Source organism: Micropterus salmoides, unplaced genomic scaffold (assembly GCF_014851395.1).
Source record: "Micropterus salmoides isolate LMB-PRFRI ecotype aquatic unplaced genomic scaffold, ASM1485139v1 Ms_hic_scaffold_10, whole genome shotgun sequence".
Classification (NCBI taxonomy): Eukaryota; Metazoa; Chordata; class Actinopteri; order Centrarchiformes; family Centrarchidae; genus Micropterus; species Micropterus salmoides.
The window spans coordinates 18,183,232-18,209,209 of NW_024040041.1; the positions used below are offsets into that span (position 1 = coordinate 18,183,232).

The 25,978-nt window shown below is 41.3% G+C and overlaps 1 protein-coding gene across 1 annotated transcript; it reads left to right on the plus strand.

Annotated features, from left to right (window-relative positions):
• Nucleotides 1–882: 882 nt before the first annotated feature.
• mosmoa (modulator of smoothened a) lies at nucleotides 883–24,354 on the plus strand. Its single transcript, XM_038700309.1, has 3 exons — nucleotides 883–1,854; nucleotides 14,507–14,719; nucleotides 21,313–24,354. The coding sequence occupies exons 1-3, from the start codon at nucleotides 1,749–1,751 to the stop codon at nucleotides 21,495–21,497; spliced, it is 504 nt and encodes a 167-aa protein (XP_038556237.1). The 5' UTR covers nucleotides 883–1,748; the 3' UTR covers nucleotides 21,498–24,354.
• Nucleotides 24,355–25,978: the final 1,624 nt, after the last annotated feature.

Sequence of the window (25,978 nt, forward strand, 5' to 3'; positions counted from 1 at the left end):
CATAATTTAGCCTGTTGAAAGTTGCCTTTTAATCTGGCAAGCAACCCTGTTTTTGCTTGTGGAAGTGGTTATCCATGCAAAATATACATAAAGAATCAAAATAAATACTCCATGATTATGGTTACATGTTATAGTATTGGATAATTATTATTGCTGATTCATTAAGCAGCATTTAAATGTTAAAGTTGGTCATGGTGGAGCTAACAAACTATTTTGCGGGTTAATCCTAACAATGCATTATATTTTAAATGCTGATCATGTGTTTTGTATGTCCTATATAAATCTGCAGAGTGACTTGTTGCCACTTTGGCTTGTTGTCAGACAATTACATTGGAATAAAAAGTACAGTATGTCCCGTATAAAACAAACTATTTGAGTTACTCTGTCTCCATGTACACTGGTGGCCAAATTCTGAAGTGACCCATTTTTTTTATGAAGTTGTTGCTTAAAAAATGTCTTGACTGACTGATTATCAAAATTGTTTACTTTTTCTGTCAATTTACTAATCGATTAATTAATTTATCAGCTCTACTTCAACTAAACACACCTGTATTGTAAGAATATGGTTCAGGTGAGGCCTGTAATGTTAAAATAACAAATTTTATTGTGACACAGGGCCTCAAAATTGGCTGACTGTGCAGGATCTTGGTTTACACTGTGCTTAAATAGTGCGAATAAATTATTCATTTATCTGGTGCCTGGCAAGGCTTTAAAGACGCAGCCCTGTAGCACCGACCCCGCTCACCGACCCTCTGCCACAAAACAGGGCGACTCAGGACAACACAAACCCCGGTTTTGCGTAGTATCGCGAGAAGTGAACGCCCCCCCCCCCGAACTGTGTGTGTGCGCGTGTGCGACGCTGTGTGGGGGTGTTCGCCTGATGTCATTTGGCAGAAAGGGAGGCTGAGCTAACAGTGGGCACACGGGTGGGAAGCACAACAATAACGTAACCTTTCACCGTCCACATTGGGTCCTATAGCGTCTCTTCTGGATTTAAATACGCAGCATTAAATACCCGGGTCCAGCCTCCTCACCGTGGTCCGGAGAAGAGGTGGTGAAGGGGGCTAACGAGCTGAAAGTACCAGATGCTATGCCAGCAGAGAAGGACAACGGGCTCCAATAAGGGAGAGAGGCTGATGGGTTCTCGTTTTCCCGACGGCTAACGTTTGAGCTTCGCCAGAAACACGGATACTGCGAAGTAAAGGACGGGCTTGCTGTGCTTTTTTCTCCACATCCATCTGTGTGACATTGTGTCTGAAATGCTAGCGCAGTCTCGGTCTCGGCCGTCGAGCAGCCTCTGGGCCGCAGTTCGGCACAACAAGCCCGAATCTGGGAAGTAGCTCGCTAGCTATCTGCTAGCCGCAGCTGTACCCGATGCTGCTGCTGCTGCGGCTGCTGCTGCTGCTAAACGGATCCGAGAAACGACACAAGTGGTTCAGTGGCCCGGCGCTGAGTGAGCTATTGTTTTGCCGCACTGGACTCCTACGGGCATTTGAAATGTGATGCTTTTGTGCGTCGTATTTGAGCCTTTTGTAGCTGGAGGCTCTCGCTTACTTGACGCGAAGGAGCTAACGTTGCTGCAAAATGCAAAGCAGAACCACAACGGCAGGCTCCTGTTGAAGGGGGCGAGGTTAGACTGATAACAGCCCACCCTGTGTCTCTCAACACTCGGGGGGTAACATTTGGACAACGACCACCACGTCCCGTCCCCCCCCGCCCCGTCATTCCCCGCTTCATCAGCTGGAGATATGGATAAACTAACGATCATTTCAGGGTGCCTGTTTCTGGCAGCAGATATCTTTGCAATAGCCAGCATTGCAAACCCAGACTGGATCAACACTGGTGAATCAGCAGGTAAATGAAGCAGGCCACAGCTGCCATTCAAAACTACTACTGTGTTTTGTGTGATTTTTATCTGGATTTCGTGCCACTGTTCCTCGCATCGCAGGAGCATTTGCATCAGATAATCTCCACAACAAAGCTGTGTCCCATTGTGTGGAGGGTTTCGTCTGCGGCAACATCTTTTGTCCTCCACAGCTGTGTGTTCTGTGCATATTTATGTCGCTTCATATTGACTCCAAGACCAATTATTACAATTTCAGTTCTGATAAATCAGCATCATAGACCTTGGGGTGCCACTAATGAATATTTTTATAACTTTTGATCAATAGATGAATAGTGAAATGTCACAAAAGTGAAAGATGCCCATCATAACCTCATAGAGCCTAATGTGAAGGCTTAAAATAGTTTTTTTTTCTGTCTGGTGAACAATGAAAACCCCAAATGATAATCAATTTGAAGTTACAAAAGAGACAAGCAAATTTTCAAATCGTGGATCTGAAACCAGAGAATGTTTGTAATTTTTTCTTGATCCTAGGTTAGTCGATTAATCTGCTGTTCGGAATTTTATTGAAAACAATTTATTGATAAGTGACTTATCAATTTAATCTATTTATCAAGCCTAAAATGCCAATCGCTGGCTCTGTGAGCTCCTTGAATATGAGTATTTGCTGCTTTTCTTTGTTTTGTGTCAATGTAAATTTAATATTTTTGAACTATTGGTGAAGTAAAACAAGCAATTTGAGGATTTGACTATGTGCTCTAGGGAGAGTCCATTAAGAGGAAAAAAATATCAACAGATAAATCAGTCATGAAAATAACCTGTCCACCGACTAATTGATTAAGTGACCAACCACAATGTGATCAGTCTAATCAGCAATCACTTGAGGAACCGAAGCAGGTGCTTATTCGGACAGAAGCTCATGCTGTTAAGTCCTCTGTTTTATTTGTGTCAGTCCTGCAAACACATTCAGTCTATTGACAGACAGACAGCTGCTCCTCTTTGTTCCCTCCGCAGGATGACAGCTTAGTAACTGGGTCAGGGAGGGTCCATCATCCACCAATACACATCCAGGCTGTATTAGCTCAACAGAATAAGCAAGCTGTTTTAGTAATAAAAGGATGCAAATGAAACAAGGGCAGCATCTATGATGCAATTCATTGATTGTATTGGAGAACAAGTACAGGATCTCGGGCTGTGTTGGAGACGTGGTGCTGGACGTTTTGTCTGAGTTCACATTTAAAGTTGGTGTACTACAGCCAAAAAATGCACGTTAATGTCCCGCTGAGATCCACGGTTGTGCACCTGCATGTATAGAAAGTTGAACCATTGCTATATTTAAACTGCAGTGTTTTGGTGTGTGTGGGTGTTTCATAGAGCATGTGTCATAAATTGATCAAGTTTCACCTCACTGTCACTGTTCTCACTTCCCCTCACAGCTTCCTCTACTGTCTTTGATGATTTTGATGTGATTTGTTTTGGAAGGCTTTTATGAGACTTGGACACTTTCGTACATCTCCCTCACGCTTATATTCTCTCTCATCATTTTGACTGTGTCTATTTAATCTAATTTATCTAGTAGTTGCAAGCAGACCATGTTGTCATATTTGAGTTTTCAGTGTTTCTGCTGGTTGCTGCTGACACGTAGTTGTTACTTTAGTCAGCCATGAAATGTGTAGATAAGCTCAGGTTGCAGTATAATAGTTGGTGAAAGGCTGTGTGTTGTGTTTGCTAGAACAGAAAACTAATTACAAGTCCCTGTTTATGTCATTTAAAGTTGCGTTACTAAGGCATCTTGTACTCTTCACAGCAGAGTTGGTCCAGGGGGTGAAAAGCAAACTAGTTAGCTTCTACGTGTAGGGCTGGGTAATATGGCCAAAAATGTCATTGCAATAAAAAATGTAATATAATTCAATAGCGATAAACACACAGGTGTGCCAAGCAGGGGTGGAAGAAGTATTCAGGTTCATTACTTAAAGCAAAAGAACTAGTACCACACCACTTTGAAAATACTCCACTACAAGTAAAGGCTCTGCGTTGTGAACCTAACTACAGTAAAAGTATATATTATGTTTTTGGGTTAATATCACTGCTGCATTAATGTGTATGATGTATTTTACTGCAGTAGATGTTCGAGATTGAGCTAATTTTAACTACTTTATATAGCCTAATGTTGGCTAGTTCAGTCTACAGCAGTGCATCATATTCTACAAGCTCATCGTGTTTGCACTATTTGAGATGTACAGTATGATATTTTAGATAAAATATGTATATTGTGGCATTGCCATATCGCCCAGCCCTGCTGTGCACAACATTTTCCCCCCTGTTTTCAGAGCTTTGGTGTTATTGTACAGTTTTGTATCTTTTTATATATAAATTATTGTGCAGTTAAATAACTTTATGTGAAGATCACTTCAGATGTCCTATTCACTCACTGACACAGTGTGTGACTCGGACATGGGCAGGCAAAATAACAAACACATTTTAAAAAAGGGTAACAAATCTTTATTGCTTACTGGGCTTTATTGCTTTCGTGCCAAATCGCAGCATTTTCCTACCTATTTCAGTTTCCGCTTGTGACCTTGGCTGCTCTTTGTCGGTACATCTTGTCTGTTTTGTCTTGGCTTTTAAGGAGGTCTAGGCATATTAAATAATTTAACAGTTTCTCTTTGGAGCTATTTTACACCGTCTGTTCTTAATTTGAACACTGGAATGTCAAATTGCTGATTGTTAGGCCTTTATCACAGCTGACAAGCTGGTCGATGGAAATTTAACCTAATAAGAGCCGCTTTTCCTGCAGTGGTTAAGTTGTTACAGAGTAAAATTATTACTCCATTCCACAGACTGGTGTATTGTTTGAAGTTGTTATGAAGTAAGCGCCCCTGATGACTCCACACACATTGAATCATCTCCAATCAGCTGACCTCTTGTTCCCAGCTTTGTTGTTGTCTTATCAGAGGACCTCAGTGCTTGACAACCTGCCCTTGTAGTAACTCAGCATGTCGTCTTTGTCCTCAGAGCGTGGAGAAACAGACATGTTCCCCTGGGCAGTTAGCATCTATAGAAGCTGACTTTGCTCAGTGAGTGTGTGGCTTTTGCCTCCTCCTTCGGTCAAGTGATTTGATCAAAAAGCTTTTTGTGAAGTAATGTAGAGTAAAGCTGCGTTTCGACCAAATGAAATATACCCCGGAACCAGGGACCTTTGGAGCAACTCACTGCGTTTCCACCATAGGGACTGGGGTCTAAATGTAGTTCTGGGGTCTTCATTTTGTCCCCCAAAAAGTCCCTGCTCGGGGGGTTGTACTTTCCCAAAGTACCGGTACTTTGGGAGGGGGGGGGGGCTTGCCTTGCAGTGAAATTCTGAATGGGGGAGTAGAGGCTACTGGCTTTAACTGGAGAATGTCTGGTGTTTTTCTATGACTGCTTCTCTCTTTTCCGACGTTGTTTGCAAACCAATAAATCACCAATAAGTCTCGCCGGTCTCCTCTTCTCCAAAACAAGTGGAACAGCTTATTACAGCATGTAATAAAACACGTTAAACATCATGTTCCTCCGACGCTCAGGTGACACAGATGTGAGTCTGGCCAGCTAGTCTGCAGCTCTTGTCGGCTGGAAATGTTTTAATAACCTTCCAAACTGTTGCGATTTTATTTTTGTGTTGCTTTCTCTCAAACTTCATCACGTGTCTCTTCATTATACTCCCATACAAAAAAGCTGTTTTTAATGGTCAATCCAACATGTTAATTTATAAATTTTGCTCATGGATAGTGGTTACAAATAATGATGCCTGTGCATTGCTTTGTATGGCGGATAGGCCTACAGCCTACGTCAGCTGGTTAATTTGTCTAATCTTCGCAGATCTTTAGACCACGGTGGAAACCTACACAACAGTGGGCTGAAGGAACCGTTGGGTTCCTTGAAAAGAGATGTGGAGACTAAAAAGTCCCTGGTACTTTTGGTCGAAAAGCAGCTTAAGTAAACAAACTGCAAGGCCTATAATTGTTCTGAGAAAAGAGATGTAGCACTACTGTATCCCAAAACAAAGGACAGAATGCGTATCCATGACATAGTCCTCACTTCAGTGTGATATCCTCAGGCAGTAACAGCTGAAGCTGATTTCCTGTTCTGAGCTTCAAGACAAAGCCATTGTTGCTGCAGTGTCAGACGCAAACTGTGATTCTCGGCAGCTCCACACTCGACTGCCCTCCTACAGATACTTGTCACCACAGATAATGGCCTAAATAACCTCTGACACACACACACACACACACACACACACACACACACACACACACACACACACACACATAATAAATGCTAAATCACATGCATTTCTTCACGCCGACGTATCCACAACCTGCGATGATGACAGATTTTCACACATACCTTTTGTAGAAAATCTGCAATATCAGTATGAACAGTTACCGTTCCAACTTGGCATTACCCTGCGATTAGTTTGCAAAATGTTTCATTGTATTCAGTGAGCTACTGACTGAAGCAATGCTGCTGTTGATGGAGATCACTAGTAGTCGAGACAAGAAGATGCCTGAGACATGGGATGACAAATGTATTTTTATCATCTTGGTTTTATAATCCTATTGTTTCTCATTATACGTAATAGCCACACCACCGCAGAAGATATTTATTACCACTCATAATAATAGACACATTTATTTCCCACTGAGAGTTAAGGCTGCATTAGCTCCTATATGCTGCTACAGGTGGTATCAAAAATGGTAACTATAAAAAAGCAATGTAATTGAAGACATTCTTCAAGATAGATTTAGCAAAGGAAGGTCTGATTTATTATAAAAGAGAATGCATTACAGTGTATCGGAAACAATAAACATGCAAAATGCATGAAAAAGGCAAAAGTAGCATTTGTCAACTGCAGTAAAATAGGCCTATCACTGGCGCTCAAGAAGTGATATGATCTAAAATGATGAAATAGTAGAATACTCTATTGTGTTATTTTTGGGATCCCTTTTCAAAGCACAAGGACACACTTTGTCACTGATACAAAGCAACTCCTCCAATATCCTCCAGTTGCAGAGCTGCAGAGCAAGCAGTTCATACTTGCACTTCAGTCCAAACCGTGCCACCAACAGGCTCCAGTTCAGAACTGCAGGCGTAGATATGACGGTGTTTGAAAATGACTTTACATTGCAGCTGTAACAGTCACTGCCTGCAGGTGGCACCAAGTGTTAAAATTGCAGCAGCTGTCCCTTCCATTGCCTATAGGTGGAGGTAATTCAACTGCTGCCCATTTGAGACACGGTAGTACTGTACTTTATTTTACCCTCCAAAAGAATACCTGCTCGAGGGGTAGAACTTTCCCAAAGTACCAGAACTTTGGGGGTGGGGCTCGCGGTACTAAACATTGCTTATTGGTCGAATAGAGCCTAGGCTCTCAGTCATGTCACGGTCAGTCTCCGCAATAGCTCATAAAATCCATTTACTTGCTTAAGTCCACCAGGAAAAATCTACTGGTTTCATTTTTGGAACATGCAGATGTAGAAACGAAGCAAGGGAGAAATAATTCATCCATATTTTATTCTCTATGAAAGGGAGGCTAACTGTGGACACTGTGGAAAGTAAACAGGATTATTTCTAGTCATATCAGGACTTGAGAAATTTACAAACTTTACAAAGTCAGGTTCATTATGCTTAGTCAGTGAGCCAGAGAGGGTGAGAACTTGGTTTGCTGGTGTTTAACGTTCGTGTGACATTTCTTTCAGCTATGAGCAATGGTATTGGCAGAAATGTTATGTAGGACCAATGGGGTAAAGATAGCAAAAAGATAATTATTTACTCTTTGAGACCATCTTTTGGATGTTCGGTAAGTAAAGATTGTTTCGGACGCCATGTATTGTATGCAAGTTTGGACCATTCGCAGCAGTTGTGTTCCAGCGCTGTAAACGTCTCTAGCAGAAGCAGAAGCACCTATTGGCTGCTTTAGCTTGCCTACTTGCCGCCCACTGAAGTTCAGAAGCCTGTATTACTCATCCCTTCAGAGCATTCAACCCCCCCCCCCCCAATGCTCCACTAATGACAGCATCATCATGCTGAAGATGAGGAGACACGGACCTCATTTCTTCTCATTTGGGCCGAGACACGGTGAGAGGAGTGTTTTGATCATAGTGAGTACAGAGCTGACTGCAGGGTTGGAAATGGAGAATGGGCCCATTTTTTGTAAACTAGATGTTTCTAGCAGGCTTAAGGGATAGTCTCACTGTGTGTTTCCCGTTTACTTCAATTGAAGCATGTGCAACAAACAGATGAGTTCAAGCATTATTTCCTGTGCGATCTTAGGTTAAAGTTCACCTCTGTGTGACTTTGACCCTGCGGATGTGCACCGCCAACAGAAACACTGATGCACTGTGCTTAGAAATTGAGAAGTCCTTATTATTCTAGTGATGCAACGTCACTTTAAGTACAATATCAGACTGAAAACTGCAGCATCACTCCCACGGACTGTGACCTCAGCTCAACATTAATTTATTACCAACAGCTGAACAGTGACATCACATCCTCTTTCAGTGCTGAGTGGGGGGGCAGGTTTGTTGAACTGATGACCTTAGCTTTTATACAGCTCCTTCAAGTTGCTCAAGGTGCTCCTCTCTCACCCCACCCATCAGCCCTGCCAGACAGTGAAAATAAGCCACTGCTCGCTTGGTTGTACTTTTCATTGTCTTCCCTCAGTTAAAGAAATAATTTGACATTTTGGGAAACAAGCTTATTATCTTTCTGGCAGGTGTTACAGAGGGCTGCACCTAAATCAATTAATCCAACGATTAAGTTAACGACTAATTTACAGATAAAGGTGCATTACTTGATGATATATGATTTTATCCAAAATAAGTACCAAAAACTTATCTCCCTAATATTTCAATATTTTATTTAATCATCATCCTGAAAAAGAGACAAATAAAGTTGATTACAATTACGATAATAATGGTAAATTTTAAAATGTATCTGATTTCCTAGTCACTGCCGTGTCATGACATTAATAACAATAACAGGTCCTTGCTTGACTGTCTGAAAGTAACTAAATCTACAACAGTTAAATTTAATTTTTATACTAAGTTGGGTGTTCATACAGAGTTAACAAAACAGATATAGCACGTTAATTAGTAGGGCTGAACAATTAATTGAAATCTTATCGAAATTACAATTTGGCAATTTTCAAATCGTAGGAGTCGCCATATTTGTTAAAGGGGAACTGTGTGTCAATAACATTTTAAATTAAATATTGTCACACTGCAGAGATTTTGTGGTGGACACATCATATTCTACAAATGTTTTTTTTTGGTACAAGTCTCCACAAAAATCACACCATAATAATGTTAATGTTTGTTAGTGAAAATAACAATAATAATGTAAGTATTAGGATTTCCTCTAATATCACAAATCATATCGCAATTAAATCGTTCAACCCTATTAATTAGGGAGCTTTAGTTTATCGTTGACCGGGGCAAGGCTAGCTGTTTCCCTTTTTTCCTATCTTAAGCTAAGCTAACTGGCTGCTGATTGTAGCCTCATATTTACTGGACAGATATAAGAGTGGTATTGATCATTTCATCTAACTCTTCATCAGAAATAAACCCACCTCAAAATTTTTGTACTGTTCCTTTTTTAATTTGTTCTCATGCATAGCCAGTTTAGGCTTGTAGGCTTCAGCTGAAGTGGAGACTCTCATGTTAGGGTACAAATATGCATCATGGACGCACTATTGTTGTTTGACTATGAGACCAGACTCAAACTAGAACTGTTTGTGTGTGCGCCTGCTTGCTGAGTTGTTTACCTGTAACCGTGTACCGTAGCGTGCCTGCCTGCTGTAGGAAGGAATTGCACATAGAGCTAGTGAAACGGCAGGAGGCCCAAGGATCCAGGGGAAATGGTCATAAAGCGATGCCATTAACCACAGCTTTTTAACCATTACCCAATGTTCTCCACCCATTTCAGTGTTATTGTATAAGTGTTCTACGCAGCGGGAATTGAATTTCCATAGCAATAAGGCAGGCATTAAGGTAAAAGTGAAGACGGAGAACATCCTTTTTAGTTGGTCCTTGTCTGTAATGAAACGTGTTCCCTAATGACAGTGTTTCTTTATGTGCGTTGTCTAAGAGGTACAGTAGATGTAAAGCCCTCAGCTCTGCAGTTCCATGTACAGCTTTCCTCAACATCTACAGACTGAACCACTGTTTGTGTGTGTTGTTACTGTAGAAGCAATACTTTCACTGGGTGTTATAAAGGGGACAGGATTTCCTCTGGACCGCCTGCTGGATCCACCACACCCCTGCGGCAACAAGAACAGTGTTCTTACACAGCCTTTGCTTTTCTGTTTGGATTCTAGTGCTTTAGACTCAGTAGGTTTGCTAGCAGCATCATATATTCATTGTGTAAATATACCATGGTTATAACAGACAAGTTATCAAATGTCTGCATTCGTTTGCCAGACAGAGCAAGTAACACGCTTGACCTTCTGAAATTCCAGCATGCATGCTTGCCTCATGCCCACTTCCGCCTACCTGCTGAGCCACTGTTGAACTTTTGTGATGTGGCCCACACAGGCGTGCCTTTTCAGTGAATGGGTTATTTTGTGGTCAGTGGAGTGAGTGTTTACCACTCGTTAATCTTTCCTTTTTTTCAGTGTATGCCTCAAACAACGAGGAAATTATTTGCTTGTATTATTTCGAGAAGACGTTCTGCCATTAAAGCCTCAATACAGCCTCGTATATTCTTAGCAGTTTTACATAGATGGGCCAAGTTTATTTAAAGGTTCCCTGTGGAGCTTTTGACCTCTAGGATGATGCGATACACAGCTCTCATTTTCAGAATATTCCACTGATCAACAGATGGCAGTAATGAGCCAACATATGTGACAATGCACCAGCAAAGGCAGGTATAAAGAAGTTAGCAAGTAAACATGCATGTAAACAATGGATTTGAAAGACTTTTGCAAATGTATTTTAAGGAAGATAATGCATTCAACATTTGTTAGAACTTAAGTAAAGGATACACACAGTGAGTTTTAGTGAGTATAACCAAATGTGAACATAACTCTTGTTTGGCTACACCATTTTAAGTAAAAATTTTGTTTTATGTACTATTTTCTGAACTAACGGAGCATCAGAACTGAAAACAGTGCGTGTTTAAAGAAAAGCAAGGAACTGCATTTGTTGGGGGTTGTTGTTATTTCAGGAACCCATTTGATAATTAAACTCAATGGGGGGGGGGGTCACAGTGAGAACTTTTTAAACCACTGCTGTGACCGATGCCAGGTAAACTGTACAATAACTATGTTCATGAAGCTTCCCGCTTGACCACAACCTACCGTAACTACCCCCGCCCTGCCGCTAATCATTCAAAACATAGTCTGACCAGCTGCCGTGAGCAGCAGAAAAGAAATCGCTCTGAGGCTGCTTGGGCAGCTCGTTTTACAAAAATACTGAGAGAGATGCATCGGCAGGTGAAGCGGTGAGACGGAAGGCAGCAGGGAGAAAATAAGGAAGGTTTGTCTTTGGCTAGTTGGCTATTTAGCTATATAGTCCCCTCCAAAATTATTGGAACGGTAAGGAAAATTCTTTTTGTTTTTTGTTGTTCACTGTAGACATTTGGGTTTAAGATCAAAAGATGAGTATGAGATGAAGAGTTCAGAATTTCAGCTTTTATTTCCTGGTATTCACATCTAGATGTGTTAAACAACTTAGGACATATCACTGTTTGTATTAGACCACGGCATTCTTAGGTGAGCAAAAGTAATGGAACAAATAATCTTAAAGTAAATAACATTTAATATTTGGTGGCATAACCCTTGCTTGCAATAACTGCCTCAAGCCTGCGACCCATTTGTGATGCTATTCCAGGCTTTTACCGCAGCTTCTTTCAGTTCTTGTTTGTTTCGGGGTGTTTCTCCCTTCAGTCTCCCCCTTAGGGAGGTGAAATACATGCTCTATTGGGTTAAGGTCAGCTGATTGACTTGGCCAGGCTAAAACCTTCCACTTTTCCCCCCTGATGAAGTCCTTTGTTTTGTTGGCAGTGTGCTTTGGGTCATTGTCCTGCTGCATGATAAACTTCCTCCCCATTAGTTTCAATGCATTTCTCCATAAATTGGCGCACACAATGTTTCTGTACACTTCTGAATTCATTCTGCTTCTGCTACCATCATCAATAAATATTAATGAGCCTGTTCCAGAAGCAGCCATGCGCACCCAAGCCATGACATTACCTCCACCAGGCTTCACAGATGAGCTTGTATGCTTCGGATCATAAGCAGTTCCTTTCTTTGTCCACACTTTGGCCTTTCCATCTCTTTGGTAGAGATTAATCTTGGTCTCATGAGTCCATAAGATTGTGTTCCTGAACATTTGCGGCTCATCTCTGTATTTCTTTGCAAATTTCAGTCTGATTCTTCCTGCTGATGAGTGGTTTGCATCTTGTGGTGTGGCCTCCATATTTCTGCTCTGAGTCTTCTTCCAACAGTGGATTGTGATACTTTCGCCCCTGCACTGTGGAGGTCGTTGTTGATGTTTCTTACTGATGTTTTGGGGGTTTTCTTCACAGCTCTCATGATATTTCTGACTTCAACTAACTCCTTGGCCGACCTGTTCGACGTCTGTTGCTCAGTACCAGTAGTTTCTTTCTTTTTCAGGACATTGCAAATTGTTGTGCTTGCTATGCCCAATGATTGTCCAATGGCTCTGGTCGATTTGCCTTATTTTCTCCCATAGACAGCTCTCTGGTCTTCATGCTGGTTTATCCTCTTTAACAGGAAATGCAGTCTTTATAGGTTTGAACCAAGGATGAAAACTCATGCAGAGCAATTTAATGTTTGGACAATCACCCTAAAAGGCAACACCTGGGCAACAAGTCACATGTTCTAATAGTTGTGCTCACTTGAAAAATGGGTGGGTTCAAACAAAGGTTTGTATGTCCTGAGTTGTTTAACACATCTAGATGTGAATACCAGGAAATGAGAGCTGAAATTCTGAACTCTTGTCTCATACTCATCTTTTGAGCTTATGGTTTGCAGGCAACACTAAACTTGTCACCAGGTCAACACAGTTTAGCTTGAAACTTTGAAGTTGCACAACAACAGCAAGGAACTCAAAACTTGCAGGGACCGATGCATCATCTTAAACACTAAGCCCCTCCCTGCTTCTTATCATTGATACCTGTACCAAAAAAAGGGATGCGGCCAACTGAGAAAGTTGGGAGCACCAGTGCTACTAGCGGAAAAGTTAGTCTGGAGCTCTGGGCATCAGTGAAATGAAGGAGGTGGCTGCAGTTGTTTTCTTTTTTTTTTCTCACACAGTTCTGTTGTCTCTCTGAACAGCGTCAAAGCATGGGGTGTGGAACAGCTCATCTGCCATCCCAAAAAGACCGCTGCACATCATCCAAGTGTGCACTACTGACACCCCTATTCCCCGACAACCTATCGTTTATAGCCTGAGACCCTGACACTGTTCTGCTTACTCAGGCAGAAATTCCCCTTGAGGACGTGCTCTAATTAAATGGCGTCCCTCCAGAGTGGCTGCACCACTGTAGCATGTTCCCACTCTGAGTACTGGCCTTCACGGTCAGGCTCCAGCTTGGCTCTCTTGTATCTCATGACTCCCGTTCAGAGACTACTAGAGATGGAGGAAGAAGAGTTTTCTAAGAGTTGGCATTTTGAAGTTATATCTAGCCTATATATTTTTTTTGTGATGTTTAAATGTCTTCATGGTCTTTTGTGTGGACCCCAGGAAGAATAGTTGTTTCTGCAGGAAGAACTCATGTAGATCCTAAATAAAAATTACAAAAGAAATAAATAAATACAGAGATATTGAACATTAAAAGCTGCTGCAAATTTGTCTGATATTGTTGCAACTTCTTACAGTCTGTGTGCCATACCTGCGTGGGATAGATTCAGTAATTGGCAGGGTTGATTTAGTCCTCACCGTCTTTCCTTGGCTGTGAATTAAGTGTAAGAAGAAATGTTGGCCACTCACTGGTATAATTGGGCCCACCAGTGTGGCGAGACCAGCTCCCCACCCTCCTTCATTGGTTCCTCTTTCACTTTGACATCAGATGAGCCACACTTTGGTCTTTCCCTCCTCGCACTTAGTCGTCGATTGAGGCACTAGTTTGTCACCGACCACCAACGAGACCCTTAATCTTTTTTGCTGTAGGGTTCATATTTTTTTTCTACTGGCACTTCCACTTTTCTCTTTTTATTTTATTTTATTTTTTAAATTCAGCCTTTAGGCATACCGTCACCCTCAAAGTCAAAGAAGTAGTCAAAGATGTATCAAATTGGGATCACTCACTCAAACGTTGGCTTCTATGTAGCGAGTGTATAGTCTCCACGGTATACTGTGTACACGGAGCTGCTTCACTTGTGTTTCAGTGGTCAAAATAAAAGATAATTTGGCAGTTTACCTTCTGTTAATAATGCTGTTATAGACTGTTATAGAGGCAGTTACGTTGTACTTGCATTGGTCTGATCTCTGCTGACCTCGTTTTGTGTGTGATTTACCTAATGATAATTAAGGTTGGGACCCCTGTTATAGATCAGCTGGTAACCCCAGTATTCAGTGTTTCTGTGTGCGTGCTTGGTGAGTGATGAATTAAAAAAGACCAGATAGTATGGACACCTCATCAACATTCATCCTCTCTCTGCAGGTGCCCTTACAGTCGGTCTAGTCCGGCAATGTCAGACCATCCACGGACGAGACCGGACCTGTATTCCACCACGGCTGCCCCCTGAGTGGGTCACCACACTTTTCTTCATCATCATGGGCATCATCTCCCTCACTGTCACCTGTGGACTGCTGGTGGCTTCACACTGGCGCAGAGAGGCCACCAAATACGCCCGCTGGATCGCCTTTACTGGCAGTAAGTGAACGAGACAATGACATTCACACTGAATGAAATAGTGTCGCTTTACCAAACTTGCCGTCGGCGCGTTTCCCCTGGGAGCGTTCTCACCTTCTTCTTTGTCTCTCTGCATCTGTCACGACATTACCTTTTTGTAGAAAATCACCTCTAGCACATCAGTATTTTAATGAACATCATCTCTACATGGCAGGAAATAATAAAAATAGAAGAGCTTGAATCAGTGTGAAAAATTGGTTTTAGCCCAGTTACGCTGCTAATGTAGATAAGTGTGATGTGGAAAAACATCCGAGGCTATATACAGGACCTTTGTGTGTTTGTGTTTCTGACACGTGAAAACCTGCGTGTGTATGTGTGTGTTTGGTTACATCCATGAATGTTGTTTTTAGTTGCTCGTCAACGACTCCTGCTCCCTGAAGCTGATTTATTGAGTAATGCAGCTCCTCTGGTACCCGAGTGGGTGGCGTATGTGCCACGGCGTTTCTCTAGTGTTTTCTCTCCCTCTCTGCCTTGAACATCGCCACTTTTTCAAACATGATTCTGTACAGATGCACTTCCAGCACTCGATAATAACTCAGCATCCATCTCGTGCAATGTGGCTGGGTTGGTTTCATAAGGCTGCGTGGGAGGCAGGAGTTTGATTGGTCGGCGAGTTAGGGGAATAGACGGCCTCAGGCACACTTGTGCAGATGGAGCAGCGGTGTAGCCTGTGAAGCCACAGTGCTCCATACTACTGTTTTGAAAGCTGGGTGCATTTTTCAGGACCCTGTGACCTTTTTGCTGTGCGGATTTTTGAGTAAACACCCAGTAATTGGCCACCAGGCCAAATGCAGATTCATAATTAGGTTTTGTAACTCTTCCTAATCACTTGCAAATACCCGATGAATCACCACTTTACAGAATCCCGAAGCCCCCCCCACAAACTGTCTGTCCGGTAAGCGCAAAGCTGTGCCACAAGCTAAATTAGAAGCCGTTGAGTCATTGTTTAACGAGCACATTTAAAGGGAAATAAGGTGATTGCCATGGCAACAGTGAGCAATTGTCACCCTTGTCCCCCTGCAATGCTTCTGTCGGGCATATTAGATGAGATGTATATCATTAGTACAGATTTTTATATTTTTAAATGGGTTTAAAGCATAATGATCGTAATTAAAGCATAAGCAGGTTTGTTGAAAGAGGAAGAGAAGAGATGGTAAATCATCACTTCATCCTGTTTTAGGACCCCCAGTAGCCTGTTTTGAAGTGTAGGAGAGGGACGAAGAGGCAAAAATGGGACCACACCATATTTCTTTTTCTTGTCCGTCTGATGTTGCTTAACTTTAGCTGTGATGACGAACACCCCTCTGCTGTCGGTCGAGTGGGAGGAAGGGCGAGAGGTTAAGTGAGGAAACTGGCGGGGGATTAAGAAGAGTTGAGTAAAGAAGTTGAGCTGAGTGAATAATCATGTTTTTACAGGTCAATAGCAGAGAGTATAAGTAAGTAAGAGATGGGTGCCAATGTAAAGACGCACATGGAAAGGGAGATTAAAGTGAAGTTGGTTGTAAGGAGACTGGGAGTGGTTCATTCGGGGCAAACAGGTGATGAAGGTTGAGAGAAGGTGGGCAGTTTTTAGTCTAACTGGCTCCAGGCCACCGGTACCTGAATGGACCGCTTTGTATAAACCAGCACAGAACCGCCTCTGTGTCGCTATATGCACACACCAGCAGTGTTCCCCCAAGGTGTGACAGTCATCTGTGGGGGTGGAGTTGGAGTTGGGTCATAATAAATATAAAAACAATACATTAACAGTAGCTGCAGGAAATGTGGTAATTAAAGATGAAATTACAAAATAAATGATAATGTATGGTTGGTCAGAAACCAACAACAGAAACCTTATTTTAAAGAGTAAATTGACACTAAATCGTTTTTACATTTTTGCATGAAAAAGGACTCAAACAATTAACTGTCAAAATATTTACAGATTATATAACATTTTGCAAATATTTTTCAAGTATAAATGTAATTACCGTACTACACTGTAATAGCAGCATGTTATTTATGATCCAAGATGCTGTCGGTTGACCAGCAGCAGGTGAGCAAGGCACCGTCTGTCATCAGTTTATGCACTTAAGAGAAGCAGTGGACCGTGAGGTGCACTTAAATTAACTCACTGGTTAAGCTTGCAGGAACAATGCTGAGCCGCGGTTTTCTGGCTCCACTTTAGCATACCTTTCACAGCATCCTTTTGCAATCATGCAACCCTCCCTCACAATGAGCAGGCAAAACAACAGACATAAATATTTGCTCCTTGTGATGCCAGCGACACCAAATATTGTTCATTTATGCTCGCTGACAGGCTGGAGATGTTTGGCCAGTGAGAGTCTGCACTACTTGCATCTGATTATTACTATTATTATTTTTGCTGTTCAAGGACTGTTTCTGAACATACTGACATCAGGATCTTAAACAGTGTATAAATGCTTACATGTCAGACAAAGAAGGGATTTATTTATTTTTTTTTTTAAGAAAGTACGGAGGGCAATGCAGCAATCTGACAAAAAAATCTAATGGCACCATGATACTACAAAACCAGTTTATTAGTTAATGAAATTGCTGCATGAATGTCACACTTGGTTAATCTTATTCAGATGGAATATAGGAGTGGGCGATTGACGAGATATATTGTGAGATATATCGTTCATACCGTGGCTGCCATCACATGAATATCTCTGGTTTTATTAGGATTTATATAAAATTATATTACGCACTTTGATTTGTCAGGTATTTAAATTGCTAGATTAACCAAAACAAATATTCCTGTCTGTTTATTGGATCAGTTAGAGAGGATTTTGTTCATGTCGCCCACGCCCGATCTAATATTAATCACTGGTGTGAATTTTAGATATTGATTTTCAGACAGCTATTCAATGTCTTTTAATCCCAATATCCAGATTACTGTACAACTACAGACTCATCCAGCTGCGTGACACCGTTCTGGTTAACAAAACTGTCAAAGGCAACATCAGTGAGATTTTCAAGTAAAATCGTCCCTCAGGTACAGAATAACTTTGCTAATTGGCAGGATGGAGTGAAGCTGTGAAAGCTAAAAATGGCTTCATGTTCTGTCACCAAGTAGATCACACACCGCTGAGGAAACCAAAATAATTCAACACAGCCTCAGTTATCTTTAAAGAGCTGTCATACCTTGTGTTGGAGTACTACTACTTCTGCTAAAAACTAAGGTAGTTTAAAGTAACTGTGGCACACGCTAGTAACATAACCTGTCACATTTTCCTCACAATGCTGCCAAAGACATCTGACTGTGGTCTTTGAATGTAAGAGTTATTTTAAGTCCATGAAGCTATTTCACAAGCTCCGCACAGCCATTGATCTGCGATTCACAAAGTCACACAGTTTGCTTTGGTGATCAGCGTCATTGTGTGTTACATAAGTGGACTCGGAGCTTGACCAAAAATCTCCAGTGATAACGGAAGAAAAGGGAGCCATGCTAATTAGTGACAACTTTGTTATCCATTCACGGTCGCCTCCTTTCTGGGGAGTACGATAAGACCTCGTAATAACTTTGCCCCTGACCTCTGCTTTGTGATGCAGCTGTTAACAAATCTGACACATGCTGCCCAGAAGTTCATACCATGCTCACTGTTTTACAGGGGTACTTTCCCTCTGTGAAGTTTTTGTCATACACATGCGTAAAATAAAATAAAAAAACAGGGGTGAGGAGTTGAAAGAAGTCACCTTACCAGACTTCTGTAGCCCATTCCTCATCTCTGCTTGAGGCAAGCAGCTTGAGTCCACTAGCATAACACACCTGACTCTGCAACCAAACGATAAGAGGTAGCGTTGCATTGTGGGTAATGTAGGTGCAAGGTTTTGACAAGGACAAGCAATGTGTGGGGGTGAAAAAGACGATGTATCTGGGTTCTGCTGCATCAGTTTTGATAATCCATCTGATAACTGTCCGTCGTGAAATGTTATAAAGATTATAACAAATAGTTATCAACAGGAGATCATATAGAATAGTCTACATGTATGTGATTTGAGAGACTTCAGAGATACAGTAGTTTTAGGGAATTGTTTTTCCCACTTTATCAGAGTCAGAAACTTATGAATACCTTAGGACCTTTTTTATGTATTTGGTTTAGAAGTTATGTCAAACAGCTGTCTTGGCTCAATTGATGAGTGTCTATGGGATCAAACCTAATCTGAGCAAATGAGCATATATGAAAATCTGCCTCGGAAAGACATCATACCAAGCCGTTATTAGAAAAACAGTTTCAAACAGAGCATTCAGAACTGGGGGATATCTGAGGTTTTGGCTCAGTGATTTCTTTTAAATACTTTTACCTCATCATTTGAGGATTTGGCCATGTTTAACATGAACATCTGACATTGTAACATTTTTGAAATGCCAGAAAATGTGAAAAAGCATAATAGGTCCCCTTTAAGAATGCTCAATACAACTCTATAGGGAAAGCCTGTAACGCCAAAGATGGCAATTGTCCCGCCCCTCCTGCTAAAAAGCCAATCGTGTGGTTCCACTGACGGAAGGGTCTACTACGCCTGCATCACTACTACTGCAAATTTGTAGTAGAAGTCAAACCGGTAGGGGAAAAAAGCTTTTTTAAACCTTTTTAAAGGAGAAATGTCATCAAACTTTTTCAGCGATTTTACTGCTGATTCTATACGTGCAACTAATGCTGCGTTCAAGCAGTGTCAGAAATACTGTACATATGTGTTGAGTTCAAGGATGGTACTTGATAATGATACAGTTTTACCCATAAATAATTGCCTAAAGCCACAGAAAAGCCTGACTTCAAATTAACTTCAAAGTTGAAATGAACAAATGCCTCCTACCTGAAGGATTTTTTTTTTTGATTTTCTAAAACATTGTGAGTATGGAGGAATGCTGCGTTCAAGTACTCTGAGATTTTGTAATTTAAACTTGGAAACATGCAAACAACTTAACAGACTGACAAACGTAGCAAGTAAACACGGAAATTATTTGAATTGTAGAGAAAGGTGTGGAAGACAGAAGGGAAGCAGTTATTTATAAATTAGGCCTGGGGTCGCATATTAATAATCAACATGATTGTATCTGAAAGAGTACAAGGACTGAATCAAGGCACTTGTGAGTGAAACACAACAATGTTTGATGCCTCCACTGTTTTTCTGCTCCTGTATAAAATCTATTTCTTGGTTTTTAGAGCTGTTGACTCTGATCTGCTGTGTGCATTTCTGGCCCTGACTTTAAATTGTGTGTTTTTGTATTTGTGTACTTGTGTGTACAGTAGATGATGGATTTACAGGTTCATACCAGCAAACACTGCATGCTTGTTGTTTCTGAAATTGTTCAACTAAGCCTTTGTGTTTATTTTGTTTTTTAAGGCATTATTTGTTAGTTGACAGTAGATATGCACAGGAAACTTCAACATTCCAACTAGGGTTTCCATCGGACCATGTCTACAATGAAACACTGGGATGGACGATGTCATCGGGTGCGCGGGGGTCTTCTGTGCAGTCGTCTTATGTGCATGTGTTCTCGCACAGACTTCACTCGGTAAAAAGAATTGGTAGACTATTAACTTACGTCATGGTGGATATTTTATGCACGGACCAGAGAAAAGAAGCAGTGAACACACACAGGGTGCAGATGTGGGTTTAAGTTGTTTGATAGGCTACGTCATTAATAAGCCGACATGCGGCTCACCTGCTGCCGTGATAACTGATCGCTAGTGGAAATATACAGAAAAAAACGATTTCTCAGTCTTTTAGGCAACTTTATAAAACATACTGCTGATGGAGAAAATGGAGCAGACGGGGGGAGAGAGACTGAGAAAGGCAGGGCAAGCCGGGGTGTTTACCTGTGGTGTAGGTGTGTGTGAGTGTGTCTGTGTGGGGAGAAGAGACATCGTCTTTGATCCCAACCGTAATTTTCAAGATTATTAATAGGATTTTTGTTCAGTTACATCTGCCGGTGCTGCAAAAATGAGTGTATTCACAATGATTTGTGCTACTGCTTCTGCATTGTTGTAAAGTGAGCAATGAGTCTGTCATTTCTGCACTCTGCGAAAAAATAATTATATACTGCCAAATTTTGGTTTTGGCTGAGCCACTCAGATTTTTTGCTTGGACTCCTGTTGCTGTCCATTTGTCAGAATAATGTATAATCAATGACATTTAACCAATTTTTAAATGAAATGTTGAAACATTTAAAGTTACATAAATGCCACATTACAGAACACTTTGTGTCATAGTGCACTGGACTGATTTTCTCATATTCCAAAAAAAAATCACGCTGCATACCATGAGTCTGCTTTGTCTAATTGCTCCTTTAAAGCATTTGAAAGGCGCCATTGAATGCCACTAATGAACTTGCTAAAAATTGAATTCAATTTGAGCAGTTGAGTGAGTTCCTTCCTAATTTTCTGCATCTTTGTTGGAGAAGAAAGGCTGTAAAAAGTGTAGCCTGAGGTCAGACTTTTTCTGCATTAGGTCTCCCATCTTTTATTCCTTCCTTAAAACTCATGAAAACCTGGAATTCATCAGAATCTCAACTGTAAACTAACATTTTCTCTTTCGCTCCTTCCTTCCAGTGATCCTGTTCTGCATGGCGGCGCTCATCTTCCCCATAGGCTTCTATATCAACGAGGTGGGAGGCCAGCCGTACAAGCTGCCCAACAACACAGTGGTCGGCTCCTCTTACGTGCTGTTTGTCCTCTCCATCTTCTTCACCATAGTGGGACTTCTGTTTGCAGGCAAAGTTTGCCTCCCAGGCTGAGGACTCGCCGTTGCCCGCCTCTGGACTGACCCCAGGAGGCTCTGAAAATGTTATGGGATTTACAAAAACACACAATGACTGAAAATCAAAGACAACAAACTCTGTCCAGAAGCCTGAAACAGGGCGGTCTCTGGTCAAGGGACCGCAGCACCTCGGAGTACCTAAGAACTAAACAAATGGAAACGAACAAAACACTAAAGAGGGGGTGGGGGAGAGTGTGAGAGAGGGCAGCTGAGGCCGTCGCAGCACCCTGCCACTGTTGATTTAAAATATGACCGTCTCTTTCTTGTTGTTCTGTTGGAAAAGGGTGCTTAATGTGCCGCTGTCATGGCAACTGCGGCCACAATGCTGGCGCACATTTCTTGAGGACCAGCCGCTCCTCGACTTGACCCCCGCCCGCCGCCATCAGCACACATCTGTGCCATCATGACCGCTCCTGTTACTATTTTTGGCTTCTCTTTGCTATTTCAGTTGTGTGGTTTTTTTTTTTTTTCTGTTGTTGTACAATTTGTGTTCTTTTTATTTTATTTTTTCTTCCACCTTCGCTCCCCCGTCGCCTTTCCACTGAAGTAGCTTGAGTGTAATTGAGGTTTACTGAATGAATCTCTGAGGGGAACTGTTTTGTTTGTTTGTTTTTTTAAAATTCTGCCAGCTTGGCTTTCGAGCAGGGTTTATTCTCGCCTGTCACTTCACAAGGCCCCAGGTGTGTGAGCTGGGGAAAGCAGTTGTGAGACCAGCTGTCTGGGCCAGCTCACGGCCAGCTGTGGGCGAGAGGAAGGCGCAGGTGTGACGCCTCTTTGTCTCCAATCAGCTGCAGCTCTGGAGCAGGTAGCAAACCAGGGGTGACCTCCCTGGGCAGCAGACCAGGAGGTCTAGTCAAGGAGAATGCCACTCAATGTAAGACCTTGCATTATGTTATTTATATGGACAGCAACAGAGTATTAGTGAGTATAGACAACTTTTTTTGCCAAGCGAAAGCCATGACACTGATACACATCCTTTGCCAATAACTAGAGGACTGTGAATTTAGAGAATAATCATCTGAACATTAGCACACTTCTGTGTATTTGTAGTAGTCTTCTTAATTCTGTTAAGTACTGCCACAAGTTGAGTGAAAGTATTTTTCAAAAGCATATGTCACTGTGGTGTTTCATTTTTGAGAGGTCGAGATGAACACGTATATCGCTAATTATAGCGGACAGTATTGACTTTTATAGATAGAAGCTGAAGTTATCTAAGGTGGGAAAATAACATGTGAATGCTGAAAATTGGTGGTATTCTCCTTTAATGTTGGACTGGAAAGAAGCAGGAGTGTTTTTTTGTCTTGTTTTGTACAACAGTGAAGGCACTGGGACTGCAGGTCAGGTCCATGCATGGGGCTGTGCCTCAGTGTGCTGCCACTGAGGCCCGTGAATGTACACACACACACACACACACACACACGCACGCGCGCATGTACAGCCACTACCACACTGTCTGTACCTTGCAAATACTCACATTAGGGCTGCAGCTAACAATTCTTTTCATTGTCTATTATTGTCCTGATTAGAGTAATGAATTACAAAAATAATTATCCCCAGAGAATGTGCTAATAACAGATCAATGTGAGCTTCACTACAAGTACCGCAAAATTAAGACAGGTCACGCGACTCTTATCTGGCAAACCATGCTTTATTTAGCACCTCACCTGAAGTTTTCGGCGATCTTGCCTCCTTCAAGGTGATGCCTACGGTGATTTCTGTTTTGGGCCATAATCATGCTCTTTGGGATCTACAGCTCCCATAATTTGGGGGCTTTGGGAAATGTTAACCGAAAACTATCTTTTTATCTTTTTTTTTTTTTTGCCTATATTGTTTCACATTTTTACAAATCGGCACCATTAAGTATGCCGAGTTAGATATTAGTTGCTCTCGTTTACAATGTACCCATTTATGTACAGACAACTAACACTGGATTACATTGATACTGAAGAAAACTTAAAAACATGATGATTTTAAGGCAAGTTCTGGAGTTGAGAAGGGTGTCTTTTTTTCCCCTATAATTTCTAAGTAGATTGATGGACATCTGTGATGACTATTATTCAACATTTAGTATACTCAAAAATCTTTGACATTTGGAGCAGGTTTATCCATCAATTTTAAAGTCCATTTACAGTTGACATTAACACGGCTGTCCCTCAACTAATTTTTGATTGTCACAAGACCAGTTCATAACCCACACATTTACAATTTATGTGTCATGTAAGAGACAAAGCAAAACAGCCAATCAGAGCTAAAGAAATGAAGAGATCAAAATAGTTGCAGGTTAATTTTGTATTGATCAACTACCCGTTTTAACACTTACACATATTCACATATAGACATGGGTCATAAAAATTTGGGGAGCATACAACCTACTGATACTCTGATCTCTCCTGAAAAAAGTGTGTGTGTGGAATCAATCACGGAGCTCAGTCACTAAGTCTTATTTTGTTTGTATTTCTGTTTCCTGCTCAGCTTTTCTTACTCTCGGTCTGATGATGTATACTGCTAACTATACACTCTGCAGTGCCCTGTCTTTGGTTGGTTCAGTATTGTTCCATGACCTGTTTTTGTTTAATAATGTACAGACACAGAAGGCAGGATTTCTGTATTAGGAAGCACTGTGCATTCAACAGTATAGGTAACAGAAATAGAAGCATCACAAATTGTATAAAAAAAGAGAAACTTCTTACCTCATTGTTTTTGTTTCTGCTATTATTTTCTAATGGTGGCAATGTGTGCCCTCTAATTTGTCTCTTGCCTTGATCGGATGTCTTCACATAAAGCCTATGATCATAGGAAATTATTTATCACTGAATAAAAAGAGAAAACATGGGTGTGTGCGTGACTCTGACACAGTCTGTATGATTTATTGTGCTTATTTAAGGGCACCTGAAGTCTAATCTGCAGCTGAGCTGATGACAGAAGAGAACGGATAACTGAATGAGAGAAATTCTCCCTAACCTCTTAGTTTTTAAGTGACACACTCCGGTGCTTCAGTATTGATAAGTTATTGATACAGAATTTCCCTTTTTTTAATGATGCGTGTAACTTTATCCTATCAGCGACCTTGAAATCATTTTTTTTAGGATAGTATTTTTTGGGCTAAGTGGATTAATTCATTCAGTCATGTAATGTTGAGGCTTTTAAATTTCTTAGTAAACATTTTCCTTCAGAGTAATACCTTCAGCTTGGTTTTAAAGACAACTGAGATTCACACTCCCACCCTGGATAAGACAAGTTAAGTGTTTTTATTTTTACTTTGCAAGCTGAACTTTTCCGGCGACGTGCATTATTTGCAGCCTTTATGTTAACTTCACTAGAGTGCCAAAATAATCTGTTATTTGTTATTGGTCATTTATTATAACATTGTTTGTGGCAGCTTCTTGCATAGCTTTTGATTGCAACTTAACCATCAGGAATGAAAGGTGTCCTTATCTTTAGACACATTTTTGACTGGCTTTTAAAGTAATAGCTTGACATTTTGGGGAGGGCACTTGCTTTCTTGCCTTGTGTTGATGCTAAATATGAAGCTACCGCCAGTAACTTAGCTTAGCATAAAAACTGTAAGTAGGGGAAAACAACTAGAATGGCTCTGTCCAAAGGTAACACAATCTGCCTATCAGCACCTCTAAAGCGCACTTATTAACTTACGTGTTAATAAAATATGTTCTATCTCATTTGTGTACTCTGTACTAAAAGTATAAAAACAACACATTGTAGTTTTATGGACATACCTGGCCTTCTCATAGCAAAAAGACAAGGTGGATTGTGTTACCTTTGGACCCAGCCAGGCTAGGTGTTTCCCCATTTCCTGTCTTTATGCTAAGCTAGGCTAAGTTAACCCACTGCTGGCTGCAGCTTCATATTTAGCATACAGACATAAGAGTTGTGTCAGTCTTCTCATCTAGCTCTCAGTTCAGCAAGGTAGCAAATAAAATGTTTCCCAAAATGTTGAACCTTCTTTTAAGGCTCATGAAACCTGCCCGACGCTTTCAGCTGAAAAGAAACATTTCGTAGTTCGTAGTTGTTTTTCTGCAGCATTGGCACTTCAGTTTGTAGGGTTATCTTAACGCCCTTCATGCCTTCATAAAGAAATCACTACAACAGTTAAGACTCAGGATTTCTCAAGAAAACACACTTGACACAAATAGTCACAGAGATCTGAGGGCTGTGTTCACCATAAATGGGTGTTGATATTCATGTTTGTCTCTCATTCGCTTGGACGTTTCATTGTCATTTTCTCACTGTCATGCAGCTGAGGATGAGACGGCACTGCTGCTCTGAGGACTTCGCCTCCATTAGCTGCTCGGTGACCTGCGGCAAGGAGCTAAGCATGAGTGGTGTTTCCATGTGGGATTTCAGAGGGTCACCGTGTTTCAGATCAGTTCAACATGCTCTCTGAAGACGGCTGCAGAGCTAAAGGAAAGATGCATTGCCGAGTATTGGAACTGTCATGTA